We start from the raw sequence: 16098 nt of genomic DNA, 5'->3' as shown, positions 1-16098 counted from the left end.
ACAGTACTCCATTTTGTGCAGGGATTCAATAGTCTGTTAGCTCCACATCCACATGCTGTACTCCCCCACTACCCCCTCATGGCTGTACACCCAGACTCTGTCGATATCCCAAATGGCACCCTATTCCCTACACACTGGGCAAAATCTGGTTGAATCAATGTTGTTTCCACATCATTAAATTCACGTTAGTTGACAACTCAACCAAATGTAAATTAAAACTGGATGTTGAACTGATGTCTGTGCCCAGTGGGATGGACCCTCATCGAAAGTAGTGCACTGTAGGGAATAGGGTGCCATTTGGTAATCTGTAGTGCCCCCCTCACTGCCCCCTCATGGCATCAACAAAACACCAGGGACACAAGGCCCTAGACAGTGATGAATGGCTTCCTCTGACTGGACTCTCAGGACAGTCACAGTCCTTGTTCCCCAGGGGGATTTGCCTTGATGCTAGACTCCTCTGCTCTCCCATGGTACATGGGGCTTGGGTCACATCCATCATTCCGAAAGGGCATGTACATTGGGAAACGGATGTGAGATTCACTGCAGACCGCTGAGGTAAACTGACTGATAGAGCACAAACGAACAAAGCCTTAGTGATCATGATGGTGAATATACTGTATGTGTTCTTTTCTCTATGACAGGCCTTCCTGACTGAAGGGAATGCACGGTCAAAGAAAAAAGCCCCCAAAACAGGCTTACTTTAAACCTGCTTTTAACAGTTCATGATTATAGAAATTAAATACTATAGCACTTTTGGAAATATTGAAGCAACCTTTCAAAGAAATTGTGACTGTTATTAAAAACTTAAATTCATAAAAAGTGTGAGAAGCTGAAGGACAATTGTGATTCACAACACATTTTTCTAGCTATTTATTTTCAGTACTCAGCATTAGGGATAATAATATGGACAAGTTTTGTTAAGAAATTAATTATCAAAACATAGTTTATAAAAGTGTATAGTAAGCATTACATATATACTTGAAACAAAAAGTAAGAACTTGAAATGAATACTTGTTCAAAGCAATTCTTTCTAAACTAGGTTCAAAAGTGTCCATTTTGTATATTTTCTTTTTTATAGGTTTAACTAAAATATAAATGTGGTCTAGTTTTATCACATCACTACTAAATCAATTCACTGTGACTTTATTTCACTTACTAGCAGTTCTCCCAGTAAAATATGTACACAGAGCTTTGAATAGTTGAATATAACACAATTGTATAAGGAAATACTCACTAATGAATGAATACAAAGGTTACAATACAAGAGTAACAAACTAAACATAATAAATGCGCTAAACTTTCACAAAGTTATGTTTGTAAGTGTGGTTTCTTTTCTTTTTGTGTGTGTGTGAAACAGAAGTGTCCCGTCTGAGTTGAGGGAAGACAGACACATCACTCAAAAGGCAAACATGTCAGCAATAATCCTTCATCTTCCTTAAACTTCATACTGCAATCAAAACACGCATAGCAGCTCCCTGTTTGTTGTACAAAGGAAACTTAAGGAAGTACAGTCAATTTAAAAAGGGTCAGAGTCCTTCATCCTTGACTCCATGTCAATTATACATACACGATGAAGAGTCAGGGGTATGTGTAAGGACAAGGGGTGGTTACAACACTTCTCCTAAACGGAGAGATCCTAAAACTAGCATTTCTGTTACAAGTGCTGCTACAAATAAGCATACTATAATGATTTATAAAAGCTGCACTATTTATAATACAGTCAGAAGTATAATTACGATACATGATAAAAACCAAATGTCGGCACCGGCCTAACAATATACATTTCTTTACTTTTATCCATGTTTTTTTGAATCATCTATATGCTCTTGCTGGTTAGGCGTAGTGTTGAAAATATTGGTGCCAAGAGCCATTTTGAAATAATGGGAGGAATACAGAAATGCCAGAAAGTAGCAACCCATTAAGAGCATTGTCGTCATCTGCAGAAAAATAAGGTTTGAAGCTCATCTTCGTGCTGCAAGAAACACACAAGTTAGAAAACGATTAGAACCTCACGAGAGAGCAATACACCCTCAGGTCAGTTCTATATTACAGAAATGTGACATCTCCAACCACTACATTCACCGGTAAAACTCAATCTTTACAATGTCAAATGTCAAAGTACATCTACTCTTTAATCCAACATATTGCGCATACGTTTAAAATCCATTATTTACTCTTCAATACTGTATGACACAACAAAAGCCGCACATTTTGTTTTTAAATGTTTTTTTTTTTTATGTATCTAGGCAAGTCAGTTAAGCACAAATTCATATTTGCAAGCATAGGCTTCATTGAAGATTAACAGATGGGATGTTATGATGTGTAGCATTCAAAAAGGAACAATCCCAAAACCTTTATATTGAAGGTTTTTTACCAGTAATCCTGGTGTACCGTTGCAGGTGGAAGGGTTGTTGTCCCCTAGCAAAGGCCATCGAGTGAATGCAGCAAGCACAGCTAACTGATTGGGTGGGATGAAGGCAGATGGGTGAAGATTTTGCAACCCGTGTCCTAACCAGTGTAGATATCGTCCATGTCAAGTCCACTTTTCCCCCTTGTCTGGGGTTGCATGCAGGGCCTTGAGTGTCTAGACCACATAACCTGCTCTATGAAAATCACAGTCTATAACAACAGGGAGATGGTGGTGAAGGAGGGTGAAGAAACGTTTTGGCACCTCGGCATTTCAATGCTTCCCCTTTCCCCACCCATACTTTGTACAGATATGGGTCTGAGGCAGAGCCAAGAGGGTGGCACTGGTAGCAGCCACAGACACATTGGTGCGCACAGGGCGCGCTGAGCTGCCCCAATGCAACTTCATGTGGTGGCGCAGGTTGGACTTGCTGGAGAAACGCTTGTCGCACTGCTGGCAGGAGAAAGGTTTCTCCTTGGTGTGGATGCGCCTGTGGATTATGAGCTGGGTGGACACACGGAAGGACTTTCCGCACTCCGGGCACTCGTAGCGCTTGGTCTCCGTATGGATGCGCCGGTGGTTCTTGAGGGCGTTCAGATTGTGAAACTCCTTTTGACAGGAGGTGCAGAAATAAGCGCCAGTCTTGTGGATGGTCTTGTGGTTGAGGAGGGAGCTGGCGTGGCGGTAGGCACGGCCACACTGGTCACAGACGTGCAACTTGGCCCCCCCACCAATTACCGATTTACCTGAAAATGTAAACGTTGAACTTGTATTAAAGCAGACCTCCAGAAACCTTGGCTTTTCAATGTAAATCACAGGTAGCACTTTCCCTTCCCCCGCCTATAGAAATGGGCCTGAGCGCATACCCAGGAAACTGGAAGGCGCTGAGCCGCTCCAATGCAACTTCATGTGGTGGCGTAGGTTGGACTTGCTAGAGAAGCGTTTGGTGCATTGCTGGCAGGAGAAGGGCTTCTCCTGGGTGTGAATGCGCCGGTGGACGATGAGTTGGCTAGGCGCACGGAAGGCCTTTCCACAATCTGAGCACCGGTGGCGTTTGACCTCAGTGTGGATGCGCCGATGGGTCTTGAGAGCCATCAGGTTGGAGAACTCCTTCTGACAAGAGCTGCAGAAATAGGCGCCTGTCTTGTGGATGTTCTTGTGGTTCTGGAGGGATCCGGCATGGCGGTAACCACGGCCGCACTGGTCGCAGACATGCGACTTGGGTGGTCTCCCTGCGCCAATTGGTGGATGACCTGAAAATGTAAAATGTAGGAATTGTGTCATGCCATAATTCTGATATTTCGTTTGTATACACATTAATGCTGGCTTCACATGCTTGTGGGAAATGGGGAAACTGGGAAGTCATAAGCTCGACATGGTTGTGTTCAAGTGCTTTTGAAGTTAGAACAATTCTTAATGAAGTAAGCTAGCTTGCTTAACATCAACAATATGGTCAGACTAGCTACATTATACATACTGATAAGATTGTAATTGTCAAAAACAGATTCGCTGTCAAAGGTTAAAGGTCAGTGGTGAAACGTCACAACTTGGGTAGCAAAAATGTCTCTGAGTTTCCCTCTTGTAATTCCGACATTGACAGTCCTTCAAGTGAAACTAAAAGCTTCTGATAACTCCGACAGCATGTGAACGCTGCATTAGAAACAGCTTCAGCCATGGGGGGAAAAAGTCATTATTCAACAATTGAAAGTGCATTCCGTAACATTTCCACATGGACATAGATCTTGATATGTATCGGTGGTAATAAATGAATACTATTACTTGAGACAAAAACAAAAAGAGCTGTCAGAGTGGCACGTCATGGCCACCCTCAGTGTATACAAAATGCAGCGTTTTCTTGAGATGTAGTTTTCTGAAGTTGAAATATTGTCTCTACAAAATAATATTTGGGACTTAATAATATTCTTCAAAATCAGAGAGGGAGTCAAAAATATTACTGAAATGTTAAAGACGGCACATTTAACAATAAATTGTAACCGTACCTTGAATTTGGTAGAAGAAACTGATGCCTCAATTTGGGAACAAATGTATAGCTACAGTTAATTATATTCAACACGGATGGATCTTTATTAAGCACAAACTATCATGCATATATAAAAGACGAAATGTACATGAAAACAAAACAAATATGGCATAGGTCAGAGTTACATGTGTAAGATTAAGGGTGAGAGATTTGTATCTTCAATATCTGGGCTAGTTTCATCTTCATGGTGACAAATACACAGAAATTGGGAGACAGCCATATTGCAATGTCGATGATTCTACAGCCCTTAGGACAATTTACTCCAAAAACTAATTTTCTTTGGTTTCTCCCAGTACTTGAGTGATTCTTAAATCAACCCAAACAAAAATATGATTTATTTAGTTATTTTGAGCAGCCACTTGTTAGTTTAGCATGCTAATCCAAGAGTCCACAGGAATCAATTGAACAAAAGTGAACATAAAAAAAAAAAAACACTTCACCACCATGCAGAAACTCCATTCCAACGTGTATAGTGACCATATCACTCTTGAACAATGTATTATAATAGAAATGCCATTGTGGTTGCTAGACTGAGCATCAGCTCAGATTCCATATGGACACTGGTGTTAGCGTGCTAAGCTAACTAGCAGCAAATATGCACTCTCAAACTTGTCTGGGTTGACAACAAAAAAACATAAAAAAAAAAAAAAGCTACATGGAACAATGAAGTTGGACTAAATATCACTGGAAAAACTAAAGAAAGGAGTTTGGGGAGGATATTCTTCTTCTTCCAAGGATGAAAGAACTCCAAACCTATTTGGCTGGTTATAAAATAAAAAGTATATTTTCAACAACCACATTGTAAACTTGATATCATTTAGTGATTTTTATGTGTTGCACAAAACTCAATATTCTAGCATCAAGCTAATGGAATGCATTCAAACATTGCACCTTAAAGATTACATATAGATGCATTAGTGTCCATTTTTATTTATTTATTGTTTGGACTAACATGAGCAAATCACATTTTCAGAGGTCTAATCCTCTAGGGTTGTGTTTATACAGGCAGCATTATTCTGATCTTTTTTTCACTAATTAGATCAGCTCTGAATAAGATTTTTTTTTATTTTTATTTATTTTTTATTTAACCTTTATTTAACCAGGTAGGCAAATTGAGAACACGTTCTCATTTACAATTGCGATTTGATGTGATCTGATGTGATCTGATGTGATTGGTCAAAAGAACAATTAGTCAAAAAAATATCAGCATTGGTCTGCCTGTGTGTACACAGCCTAGGTGTATGATGAGGGCACCCGCCTTTCTAGAGGCAACAAGGTAAATCACATTATCAAACTCCATCCTCAGTCTGCATCATTTGCTTAAAGATCTGCAATTGTATACCCCCCTTCCTTACATTCCTCCAACAGGTCAATTATTTGGCCCCTCAACTAGACACATTTTAATTTAACCAATTCACCAAAGTGAAAATGTTCAAGCCAAATCTTTAACAAGGTTGAGTTAACAAAGTTGATTTCACCTTCATCACAGATTAAAAGTTGCCTGTGTGAAAACGTGTTGATTATTGAAACACTTTCAAAAGTATATTAAAAGTGTGGAGTGAAAGGACAATGGATTCACAACAATGTTCTTCACTAGTTTTCCAGCTATTTATTTTCAAACACTCAGCATTAGGGGTTATAATATGGACAGGTTTGGTTAAGAAATTAATTATCAAAACAGCTTATAAAACTGTATAGTAAGCATTACATATATGTATGAAACAAAAAGTTAGAACTGAAAATTATTCATTATAGTTGTTCAAACCAATCCTTTCTAATCTAGCTGTAATGATGGTTGGAAGTGTCCACTTTTAACCAATCCTGGAGAAACCGCAAGAGTTCAATTAAAATATAGTTAGTTGTCCTGTGGTCTAGTTATCACATTGCTCTTAAATCACTTCACTGTCACTTTTATATTTCACTTTCTAGCACCAGCTCTCCCAGTAAAAAGTGTTCACACAGAGCTTTGAATAGTCAAAACGCAATTAAATAAAAGAAATACTAATAAATACAAGGGTTACGATAAGGTGTAACAAAATCTTAAAGAGAATGAGGACTGAACGCACAAACAATTCACAAAGTCATCCCTTTGAGTGTGAGCTTTTTTGTGAAACAGAAGGAAGTCCAGTCTGACTTGAGGGGAGACGGTCACAACATCACTTATAAAAAAGGCAAACATTTCAGAAATATTTCCTTCATCTTCGTATTGCAATCAAAACACACATTATACAAGTGCCCTGTTTATTGTACAAGGGACTGATTATTATAATTATTTTTAAACCATAACAAATTGAGACAACATGGAGGAGTACTGTCACAAGTGTTCTTTGGGAGTCCTTCATACTCGACTCCATGCCAATTACACATACAGGATGAGTAGTCAGGGGTACGTGTAAGGAAAGGGGTGGTTACAACAAAGCTCCTAAAGTGTTAATATAAATAAATGCATTCTACAATGATCTGTTTTATAAAAGTTGAACTGTAAATAATACAGTCAGAAGTACGATTACGATACAGGATAAAACCAAATGCCGGCATGGGCCTAACAATATACATTTGTCTTTTTTTAAAACAACTTATTGTCTATACATGTTAACTAGTTAGGCGCAGTGTTGAAAAAAATGGGTGCCCAGAAACATTTTTATTTTATTTTTTATATTAAGAGAAATACACAAATGTGATGCCAGAAAGAAGCAACTGATTAAGAGCATTGTCGTCATCTGCAGAAAAATAAGGTTTGAAGCTCATCTTCGTGCTGCAAGAAACACACAAGTTAGAAAACGATTAGAACCTCACGAGAGAGCAATACACCCTCAGGTCAGTTCTATATTACAGAAATGTGACATCTCCAACCACTACATTCACCGGTAAAACTCAATCTTTACAATGTCAATGTACATCTCAACTATTTGTTCCAACATGTTGCTCACTTCAGAGATACTGATTGAATTACATTTTCTTACTGGTTAAGATGTTTTGTATAACATGACAAAGGCTGCATGCAAAGGCCTTATCCAAAAATCAACAGATACGGAAATGGGATGTCATGATGTGCAATGCATTCAAACTGCAAAGATGCCACAAAAAAACCCTTAACATTGGTCAAATTCATCAATGTGGTTGACTTGGTGAGCGTCGCGCCACACTCTTGGCATGGCATCAGGATGTTGTTCCTATTGTGCCCCGTTTGTTATGACTTCTTTGACACTGGGCTTAAACTGTCAATAAAACACTGAGAAATCTAGAATCGTCTACTGTGTAACATGCAACAGGGAGCTATGACAACAGTATATCATTAAGATTTCTAAAAGGGCCGAACAGAGAAGACTAGCAAACATCCTACACTGAGTGAGCAGTAATCCTTGTGTACCATTACAGGCGAATGGGTTCCTGTCCCCTAGCAAAGGCCATCGAGTGAATGCAAGCAAGAGTAACCATGCTGGTTGGGATGAAGCGGATTGGGGACGCTTTTGCAACCAGACTGTCTTAACCAGTGTAGAGGTCGTCCATACCAAGTCAGTCCTCTCCCCCTCCCCCCTCCCTTGTCTAAGGTTGCATGCAGGGACTGTGAGTCTAAAACACATAACCTGCTCTGTGAAAATCTACAGACATAAACCTGACACTCTACAACAAGAGGGAGATGGTGGTGAATGAGAAGGAAGGGGACTAAGAGTTTTGGCACCTCTAAAACCTTGGCATTTCAATGCATCTCACACTAGCACCCCCCTTCCCCCATCCCCCCCCATACTTATAGAAATGGGCCCGAGGGCATACCCAAGAAGCTGGCAGCGCCCATGGCCATGGTAGGGGGCGCTGAACTGCTCCAGTGCACCTTCTGGTGGTGGCGCAGGTTGGACTTGCTGGAGAAGCGCTTGTCGCACTGCTGGCAGGAAAAGGGCTTTTCCTTGGTGTGGATGCGCCTGTGGCAGATGAGCTGGGTGGACACACGGAAGGACTTTCCGCAGTCGGGGCACTGGAAACGTTTGGGCTCAGTGTGAATGCGCCGGTGGTTCTTGAGGGACATCAGGTTGGGAAACTCCTTCTGACAGGAGTTACAGAAGTAGGCGCCTGTTTTGTGACTGTTTTTGTGGTTAAGGAGGGAGCTGGCGTGGAGGTAGGCGCGGCCGCACTGGTTGCAGATGTGCGACTTGGTCCCCGTCGCCCCACGGCTCCTGCTGCCACTGGGGCCTTGGAAGGACAGGGAGTTCATTTTGGGTAGTCCATTGGGGTCCAGTCCTTGGGCCTGCAACAACGTGAGATCCAGGCCGGAGCCCCAGCTAAGGCCTGAGCTCCCGCCCCCGGATGTGCCCCCAGAGGCTCCCCCAGCCCTGGCCTGTGTCTGCTGGGGGGGCCTGGGGGCTTGGCCGTGGGAGATCTCCTGGTGGAGCCGGAAGCTGGCCTGGCTGGGGAAGCTGCGCTGGCAGGGGCCACAAGTTAGCTCCCTCTCCTTTAGGTGGACGCGACGGTGGCTGTTGAGCTGGGAGGAGACACGGAAAGCCTTGCCACATTCTGGGCAGCGGTGACGCCGTATCTCTGAATGAATGCGCCGGTGGTTCTTGAGGGCCAGGAGGTTGGAATAGGTCTTGAGGCACACGGCACAGTGGTAAATGCCGACGGTGTGGGTGTTTTTGTGGTTGAGAAGGGAGCTGGCATGGGCGTAGGAGCGGCCACACTGGTCACATCTGTGGAGAGACAGAAGAGAAGAAGAAATTAGTAACTGTTGAGGTCCTTTTTCACTAATCTAATTGGCTGGTTACCACTTTTCCATTAGATACAACTTTAACTAATATATTTATATATCCATCTCAAAATAATTTGTACAGGTATATGATCTGGAATCCGGCTTAAAGCTTTGGAGATGACTATAAGTGGTTTACCATGTCCTGCAAGAAGAAATAGTCAATTTATACACATAATAAAAGGGGAACACATTTTGGTGGAAACAAGGGGGAAAAAAAATATGGACTGTCCTTAATCAAATAATTGAAAACTAGTTAGAGTCTTGGAAGGTATGTGTGGCTCCCTGCACATTTGGATACAACAATTCCATATCACACTTTTCATGAAATTATTCTGGCTTTCTTACTGGCCGCAACTGTGGTGAAATATGTTGGCTTAGTGCAGATTACCCGACCCCCCCCCAAAAATAACTAAATTACAACAAAGCATGTGCAGTGTAGCAAGCTTCAAATACTTACTGTGGATCTAAGTCTAAGGATAGGCCCATGCCCTTTATCAACGTAGTCTTCACTGTAATATCAGTAAAAAACAAACAAGAACCTTTTCACTTCTATGGTCTTTTACCATTTTAACCAGCTTTTGTGCCTTGACTTTGTCAAACAAAGAAGCCCACTAAACTAGATTTACACTATCAACAACCTAAATGTACAATGTACCTATAAAAAGAGACAGGGAAGCACAAACAAAGGAGCACTACAATTCATAACAAGTACAAGGAACACACAAATCATGAATCTTACTTATTATACTACGTCAGCTACTTTGAACTGGTATCAATTAATGTCAGTATTCTTTGTAAAAGCAGAAAATAAAACATCCAACGGAACAATCAAATCAAATCTGATGCATAGTAGCCTACGAAACGAATGTATATCTAACTGAAAGCAAAAGGGGGGACTTATCTGGTCTCCACTAATCAATCTGTCCAAACTTCAGAAATAGCCGAATTCCGGTGCACGTATGGTCCCAAGGAAGCCGGATTGGAGATCATATACCTGTAATAGACATGTAGAAACCTATGATCTTCACTATTTTCACTTCAAGAATCACAAACAGACGAAAACTCACGTGTACCGGCACTCTTCTCCCCCTGTCGTGCTTGCAGTGGCCATCCTCCTGCCCTCCTTGCCTACCTGGTTCTCCCCGCAGCGGTGCCTCGCCAGGCCTGACCTCCCCTGGAAGCTCTTCCCGCAGCTGGTGCAGCCAAAGCGTGTGTGGCCCTCCTCGTGGACCTTCTGGTGATTGCGGAGGAATCTGGCTAGCCGGAACGCTTTCCCGCAGTGGTGGCAGATGTGCCTCTTCTTCTGCGTGTGGATGCGCATGTGGTTGCGCAGCGCCATGTAGTTGGAGTACGGCTTGTCGCAGTAGGTGCAAGTAAAAGTGCCCGTCTTGTGTGTGTGCTTGTGGTTCAGCAGGCTGCTGGCATGTTTGTAAGAGCAGTTGCAGATGTCACAGCTGTAGGGTCGTTCATCTGGCACAAGGTCAGCCCCATCGATGCTGAGGCTTGAGCTGTTGAGGGAGGCCGAGGACGAAGGGAGCTGCTGAGCAGGGCAGTCATGTGCAGCCAGCTCGTCTGCAGTAGCGAAACCCTCGCAGCACCCATCACACTCGTAATCCATTTGAGCAACAGCTCCTGCAGCCCCCTTGCAGAGCTGTGCAGAGTGGTGGGTGGTCAGCTGCTTTTGGGTACGGAATCCTTTGCCACATTCCTGGCAAGTGTGCTTCTTGAGGGCAAAATGAAGACGCAGATGGTTTTTCATGGCCAGGCGGTTGGGGTAAGTGGAGTTGCAGACATTGCAGTGATACTCGCCAATTTTGTGAAGATTCTTGTGATTGGCCAAGCTGCCTGCATGACGATAGCTCCGCCCGCACTCATCACAGGCGAAGGGTCTTCGTCCCCCTTCTTGTAGATCAAAATTCTGAGCCCTTGAAGTACCAGCCTCTGAGTAGGGTTGCTTGAAGCCTTGTTGTTGTCCATACTTGACTTCCCCCATGCCAGGGTTCTGGGATTTGGACGATTCTCCTCTCATGGCCTGCATGCCAGAGGGTCCTCCTTGATACCTTCCATTGCCTAGTTTCGCGAGCTGGGCGTGAGCCTTTGCTCTGTGTTCTTCATGGAGCCGAAGGTGGTTTTCCAGCTGCTTCTGGATCTTGAAGGCCTTCCCACACTCCTCACACTTGTGCCTGTAAAAGAAAGTGAGGACCAAATTAAAAGATGGGTTAGGAACTGGTAAACACTCCTTTTGCCTATTCCACGATCTGCCAGCCATTCAACTCGCTCCTGACATCATGAATGGACAGCCTACTGGCTGAATGGGCACTAGCTACGTTTAGTAATGATGATAAAAGCACATTTGGGGAAGGTTATTTACCATTCTAGTAAAGCCATCGTTTCGGAATCGGGTGCCACTTGGGGACCGCTTCTCCCTGTGCCAGCGGCAGCCTTGCTGTAGCAAGCCAATAAAGGGAAATCACCAGTCAGAAATACATTTTACGTTTAGAATGGATTCAAAGATGTCATGGCCTGGCCATTTCTTGGGTTCCTCAGGGTTGCTTAAGGGGTGTTTTGTTTTTAATTAGCTTTACAGATTGGACTGTAGCACAGAGTAGACTCTTACATTTAATGACAATGTTGTTCGTTTTCCAGCTGTGCCGCTGTACAGTGAGGGAAAAGCGGTGTGTTTTCTTCAACAAAATCAAATGCCTATTTTTTACATCAATGCGGAGGCCCTCGATAGGAAAATTGATTATTCTTACTCATATCTAGTATTATTACAATGAAAAATAATGCATCTCATTATTTCAGAGAAAATAAAGACCAATCCATGAAGGTACTGTACATTCCCGATTTTAGTATAAAATGTCCAAATTGATGTCAATTTGGAATTTGGACCAAATTCAAGCCATGCAAACAGATCTTATGTTATTAATAGGCCCACAAAGACAATCAAGTCTCAATGGGGAAAAGCATCAAACAAAAGCTTACCTTTTTAAATCAAAGTGGGTCCTCTGGTGGTTCTTAAGGGCCAGCAGGTTGTAGTAGCGCTTCTGGCAGACCAGGCATCTGAAGACTCCGGTCTTGTGAGATTTCTTATGGTTGAGCAGGGAGCAAGGGTGCCTGTAGCCCCTTCCACACTGGTCACATTTGTGGGGTCGATCCTCCGAATCTGGCATCTGTTGTCTACGGTCCTGTCCTCCCATATCACGACTGCCTCCAGGTCCTCCAACTCCGCCGCCACTAACTCCATCTCCGCCAGTCATCCCTTTAGCTCCATTCAATCCTTCTTTGCTCAGCACTCCTCCTCTTCCCTTTCCAGGACACAGGTGAGTGATCAGGTGATGGCGATCAGCAAAGAACATGCCACAGTCAACGCAAATGTGATTCCTCCCATCACCATCCATTTTGCCATTAGTATTGGTGGGATCGGCCCCCATGCTCTGGGCTGCTGCATCTGACCTTTGTGGCCCATGAATCAGTTGGTGGTTTAACAGGTCTTGCTTTCTGGAGAAGCTCTGGCCACAGGTGCTGCAGATAATCCTCCAGTCTGCCTCACCGTTAGGAGAAAGTGCTGAAGTCCCAGGCCCTGTGGGATTGTTAGCATGGCTGCGCAGATGGCTCCTCAGGGCCCTGAGGCTGGCATAATGGTTCCCACACACCGAGCACTGGTACACTTCACCATCATCTTCATCTTCTTTATTCATCCTTTTTCCCCCTCCTTGGGCATGGGACTGAGAACCGTACTGAGAGCGCTGTCCATTGCTCTCTTTCACATTTCCTCCACCTGAAGGGAGAGCAGCGCCTCCAGGACTGTTGTAGCCACTCATGTTTCCCATAAATCCATTGGACATCCCCTGGTTCTGTCGCCGTTGGGGGCACATGTGAGACTTGATGCCAGAGATGTCCCCATACATTTCTCCACAGTCAGTGCACATGTGTCTATCAGCCTGGCGGTGGTTCTGGGGAAGAGGGGAGTGCCCAGAGTTGCTCTGGGCAAGGGAGCCATCAAATCGATCATGGAACTCCAGTGAATCCAAACCGCTGCTGTGGCCACCATCAGGTACAAAGTGAGCAGCGTCACCAAGATTTCCAGGGAGGGAGATGGGGGTGGTTGCGCCGCTCCCCTCCTGCACATAACTATTCTGAGAGTCAAGTGTCAGGGGTTCCGAGGAGAGCCAGTCGCCTTCAGTGTTGAGGGATGATTGGTTGGATGTTCTTCCCTTATGGCTGCGGAGGTGGCTATGCAAGGCAGCCAAATGCGGATACTGCTTGCAGCAGATGGTGCACTGGTAGAGGCCAGTCTGGTGGGAGCGCTTGTGGTTGACCAGGCTTCCAGCATGGCGGTAGCTTTTCCCACAATCCTGACACTTGAAACGACGTTCACCATCATCAGAAGAAGATTGCACTCTCTCTCCAGATGGTGATGGGTTAGAGTTAGAGCCAATCCCATCAGTGTTCAGGATACCATCCTGACCATGGGAGCCTGGTTGGGGGTCATGGGTCAGGTAGTGAACTTTGAGACTCTCCAGATCAGGATGCCCAGCCCCACAGTATGCACAAGTGTAAATGGGGTTATTGACAGGAGGGCCAAGCATTGGGTCAAAGGGGCCACGTTTATCATTAGGCAAAGGAGGAAGCGGCAGAGGGTCACCCAGGGCAGGTGTGTATGCTGGGGAGCGGACAGCGCTGAGATTGTGCGGCATTATCCCAGGGAAACTACGGGCAAGACCCAGTGAAGAGGAGGCTGCATTATGCAACAGGATGTGCTCCTGGAAGTCACTCTTGTTGGGCAAAGCTACCTGGCACAGGTGGCAGAAGCAGTTAGCTGCATCATCGGTTTGGGGCGCAGACGAACGCTGATCAGTCACAGAATCATGTATGTTGTTGTTAACCATCGATGCTCCAGGAGTCTTAAACTTTGAGTGGGTTCGCTCATGGCCGTTGAGAGCAGCCAGGTTGTTGAACTGCTTGTAACAGACGGTGCACTTGAACGCACCCTCCTGGTGACATTTCTTGTGATTAACCAGGCTGCCATGGTGGCGGTAGGTCCTATCACACTGATCGCATTTGAATGGACGATCCCAGGCATCATCAGTTACAGGTGACTTCTTATGATCATCTGGGTCATGTGACATCACACCATGACCCATTCCACTGTTGTTCAGGTGATTGCGGGCAAAGCCATCAGACAGGTCCTGTGCAAGACCATAGTTCCTCTCATCATGTCCGTCTTCAGCGCCTTCGTCACCGCCGTCTTCCTCTGCTTGGGCACTACTTGGGGATAGTGTGTGGATACGGAGGTGGTTCTTCAGAGCCACAGCATTGGGCAGGGTTCTGGTGCAGACTGGGCACTGAAAGGAACCCACTTCATGGGATTTCTTATGATTGGCCAGGCTGCCAGCATGCTTATAGATGCGGCCACATTGCTCACACTCAAACCTGCCATTTTCTTCTTGCTGGTAGTGAGCCTTCATGTGTTCTAACAGACTAGGGGTACTGGGGCAAACCATATCGCACTCTTTACAGGGGAAACCCTTGACACGGCTCATATCATGCATTGCCATTGCAGGCGTATACATTTAAGGAAGGGGAAATCAACTCTCAAGATAATCAACAAAGTAGACAAGGGGAAAAGAGAGAGTCTTAGCTCTTGGATTCTGTGGTGTCAGCCATTTTCTTCCCAGAGCTGAAGAAAGTCTTCTCTTTCAGCCATTCAATGCCACCTCGTCAGGGCAGCACCGGAAGGATCTGGACACGGCGCAGGCAATGGAAGAGCACTGTTGAAATAGGAAAAACATTTTTAAAAAAGGGCATTTAATCATTTAGAAGAGACTCAAACCAGAAACGATTAGACATACTGAACGTCTAGCCATTTGCACAGTCAATGTGGAAAGGTTATCTATTCTATACTGCAAGAAATATGACAAAGAACACCTTCATTGGAATAATAATGGTCTGGCAAAAGCAAACAGTCTACAAATCCCCCACATCAGACATTCAGACCAATTAAATGTTCCCAACATTGAAACTCTACCTATCAAGGGTGCTGGGCAGGGTAAATCAAGCACACCTACATGTAAGAGCAGGAACACACACAGGATTGTTTACCGTTCGCCAGCCGAGAGTAATTTGCACTTCTTAACAGTGTCGGCAGTCAATCTCTGTGTTCACAGAGCAAAAACCTTGAAGTCATCAGCCACAAAGCCTTAAAATACTACAAACCAGAAGAAGGAAGTAGCGTTGTTTGGCAATGCATGTCTGTGTGTGTTGCTTAGTTTATGGACTAGATTCCAAAGTTAGCTAGCTAGCTGCGCTGATGTTGCTGTTTTGTAGAATGCCCTTGTTGATATTAGCCAGATGGCCACAGCTAGATAACTACCTAAAAAGATGAAACAATTAAATTCCCTCTCCATAATCCCATACGGCCATTTGATAGGTGTACTGTAAGTAACATGGCAATAGCGCCACCTTGCCCTCTGATAAACCAGGGGGAAGTTTCACCATATTGCTTATGCCAATCAAATCTTCTCAGATCTCCACAAGTACATTGTGCGAAGGGTTTAGGGTTCAATTTGGGATTGGGCCAACCCCTAGCCCCATTTCCCCTAGACCAGGGCCACACACTTACAGGGTCCAGAGGCTGCTGGTTCTAATTACACACACCCAGTGTCCCAGGTCAAAAATCAGTCCCTTAGGGGAACAATGGCTTTGAAGGTCCAGAGCTTAGTTTGAGGTCCCTAGACCCAGTACCACTGCTTTTGTAAATTATTCCCTTCTAATCAGGGACTGATTTAGACCTGGTACACCATGTGTGTGCAATGAATTATCAGGTCGAAAAGAAAAATCAGCAGTAGTCCTGACCTCGAAGTTAAAAATGTTATATCTCTGCCCTAGACACAGATCTAAGAGGCA

General features: G+C 44.2%; 1 protein-coding gene across 3 annotated transcripts in view; it reads right to left on the bottom strand.

The window, feature by feature from the left end:
• Window positions 1-855: 855 nt before the first annotated feature.
• The window catches only part of LOC139579537 (zinc finger protein 729-like), a 21489-nt gene continuing 6246 nt past the window's right edge, over window positions 856-16098 (bottom strand). The window contains exons 2-7 of one of the 3 annotated variants that reach the window (XM_071408269.1): window positions 12175-14963; window positions 11561-11635; window positions 10257-11372; window positions 8223-9130; window positions 3274-3660; window positions 856-3153 (exon numbers count right to left, since the gene is read on the bottom strand). In XM_071408269.1, coding sequence (XP_071264370.1) covers window positions 2681-3153; window positions 3274-3660; window positions 8223-9130; window positions 10257-11372; window positions 11561-11635; window positions 12175-14765 — 5550 coding nt within the window. In that variant the 5' untranslated portion in view covers window positions 14766-14963 and the 3' untranslated portion in view covers window positions 856-2680. Of the gene's footprint in view, window positions 3154-3273; window positions 3661-4468; window positions 7204-8222; window positions 9131-10256; window positions 11373-11560; window positions 11636-12174; window positions 14964-16098 lie in introns of those variants that run through there. The other 2 variants (XM_071408279.1, XM_071408286.1) reach the window with 2 other exon arrangements.

The sequence above is a fragment of the Salvelinus alpinus genome, chromosome 1, assembly GCF_045679555.1.
Source record: "Salvelinus alpinus chromosome 1, SLU_Salpinus.1, whole genome shotgun sequence".
NCBI classification, from domain to species: domain Eukaryota; kingdom Metazoa; phylum Chordata; class Actinopteri; order Salmoniformes; family Salmonidae; genus Salvelinus; species Salvelinus alpinus.
Note: the sequence above shows the minus strand (reverse complement) of the source record. Positions and strands in the feature narration are given on the sequence as shown.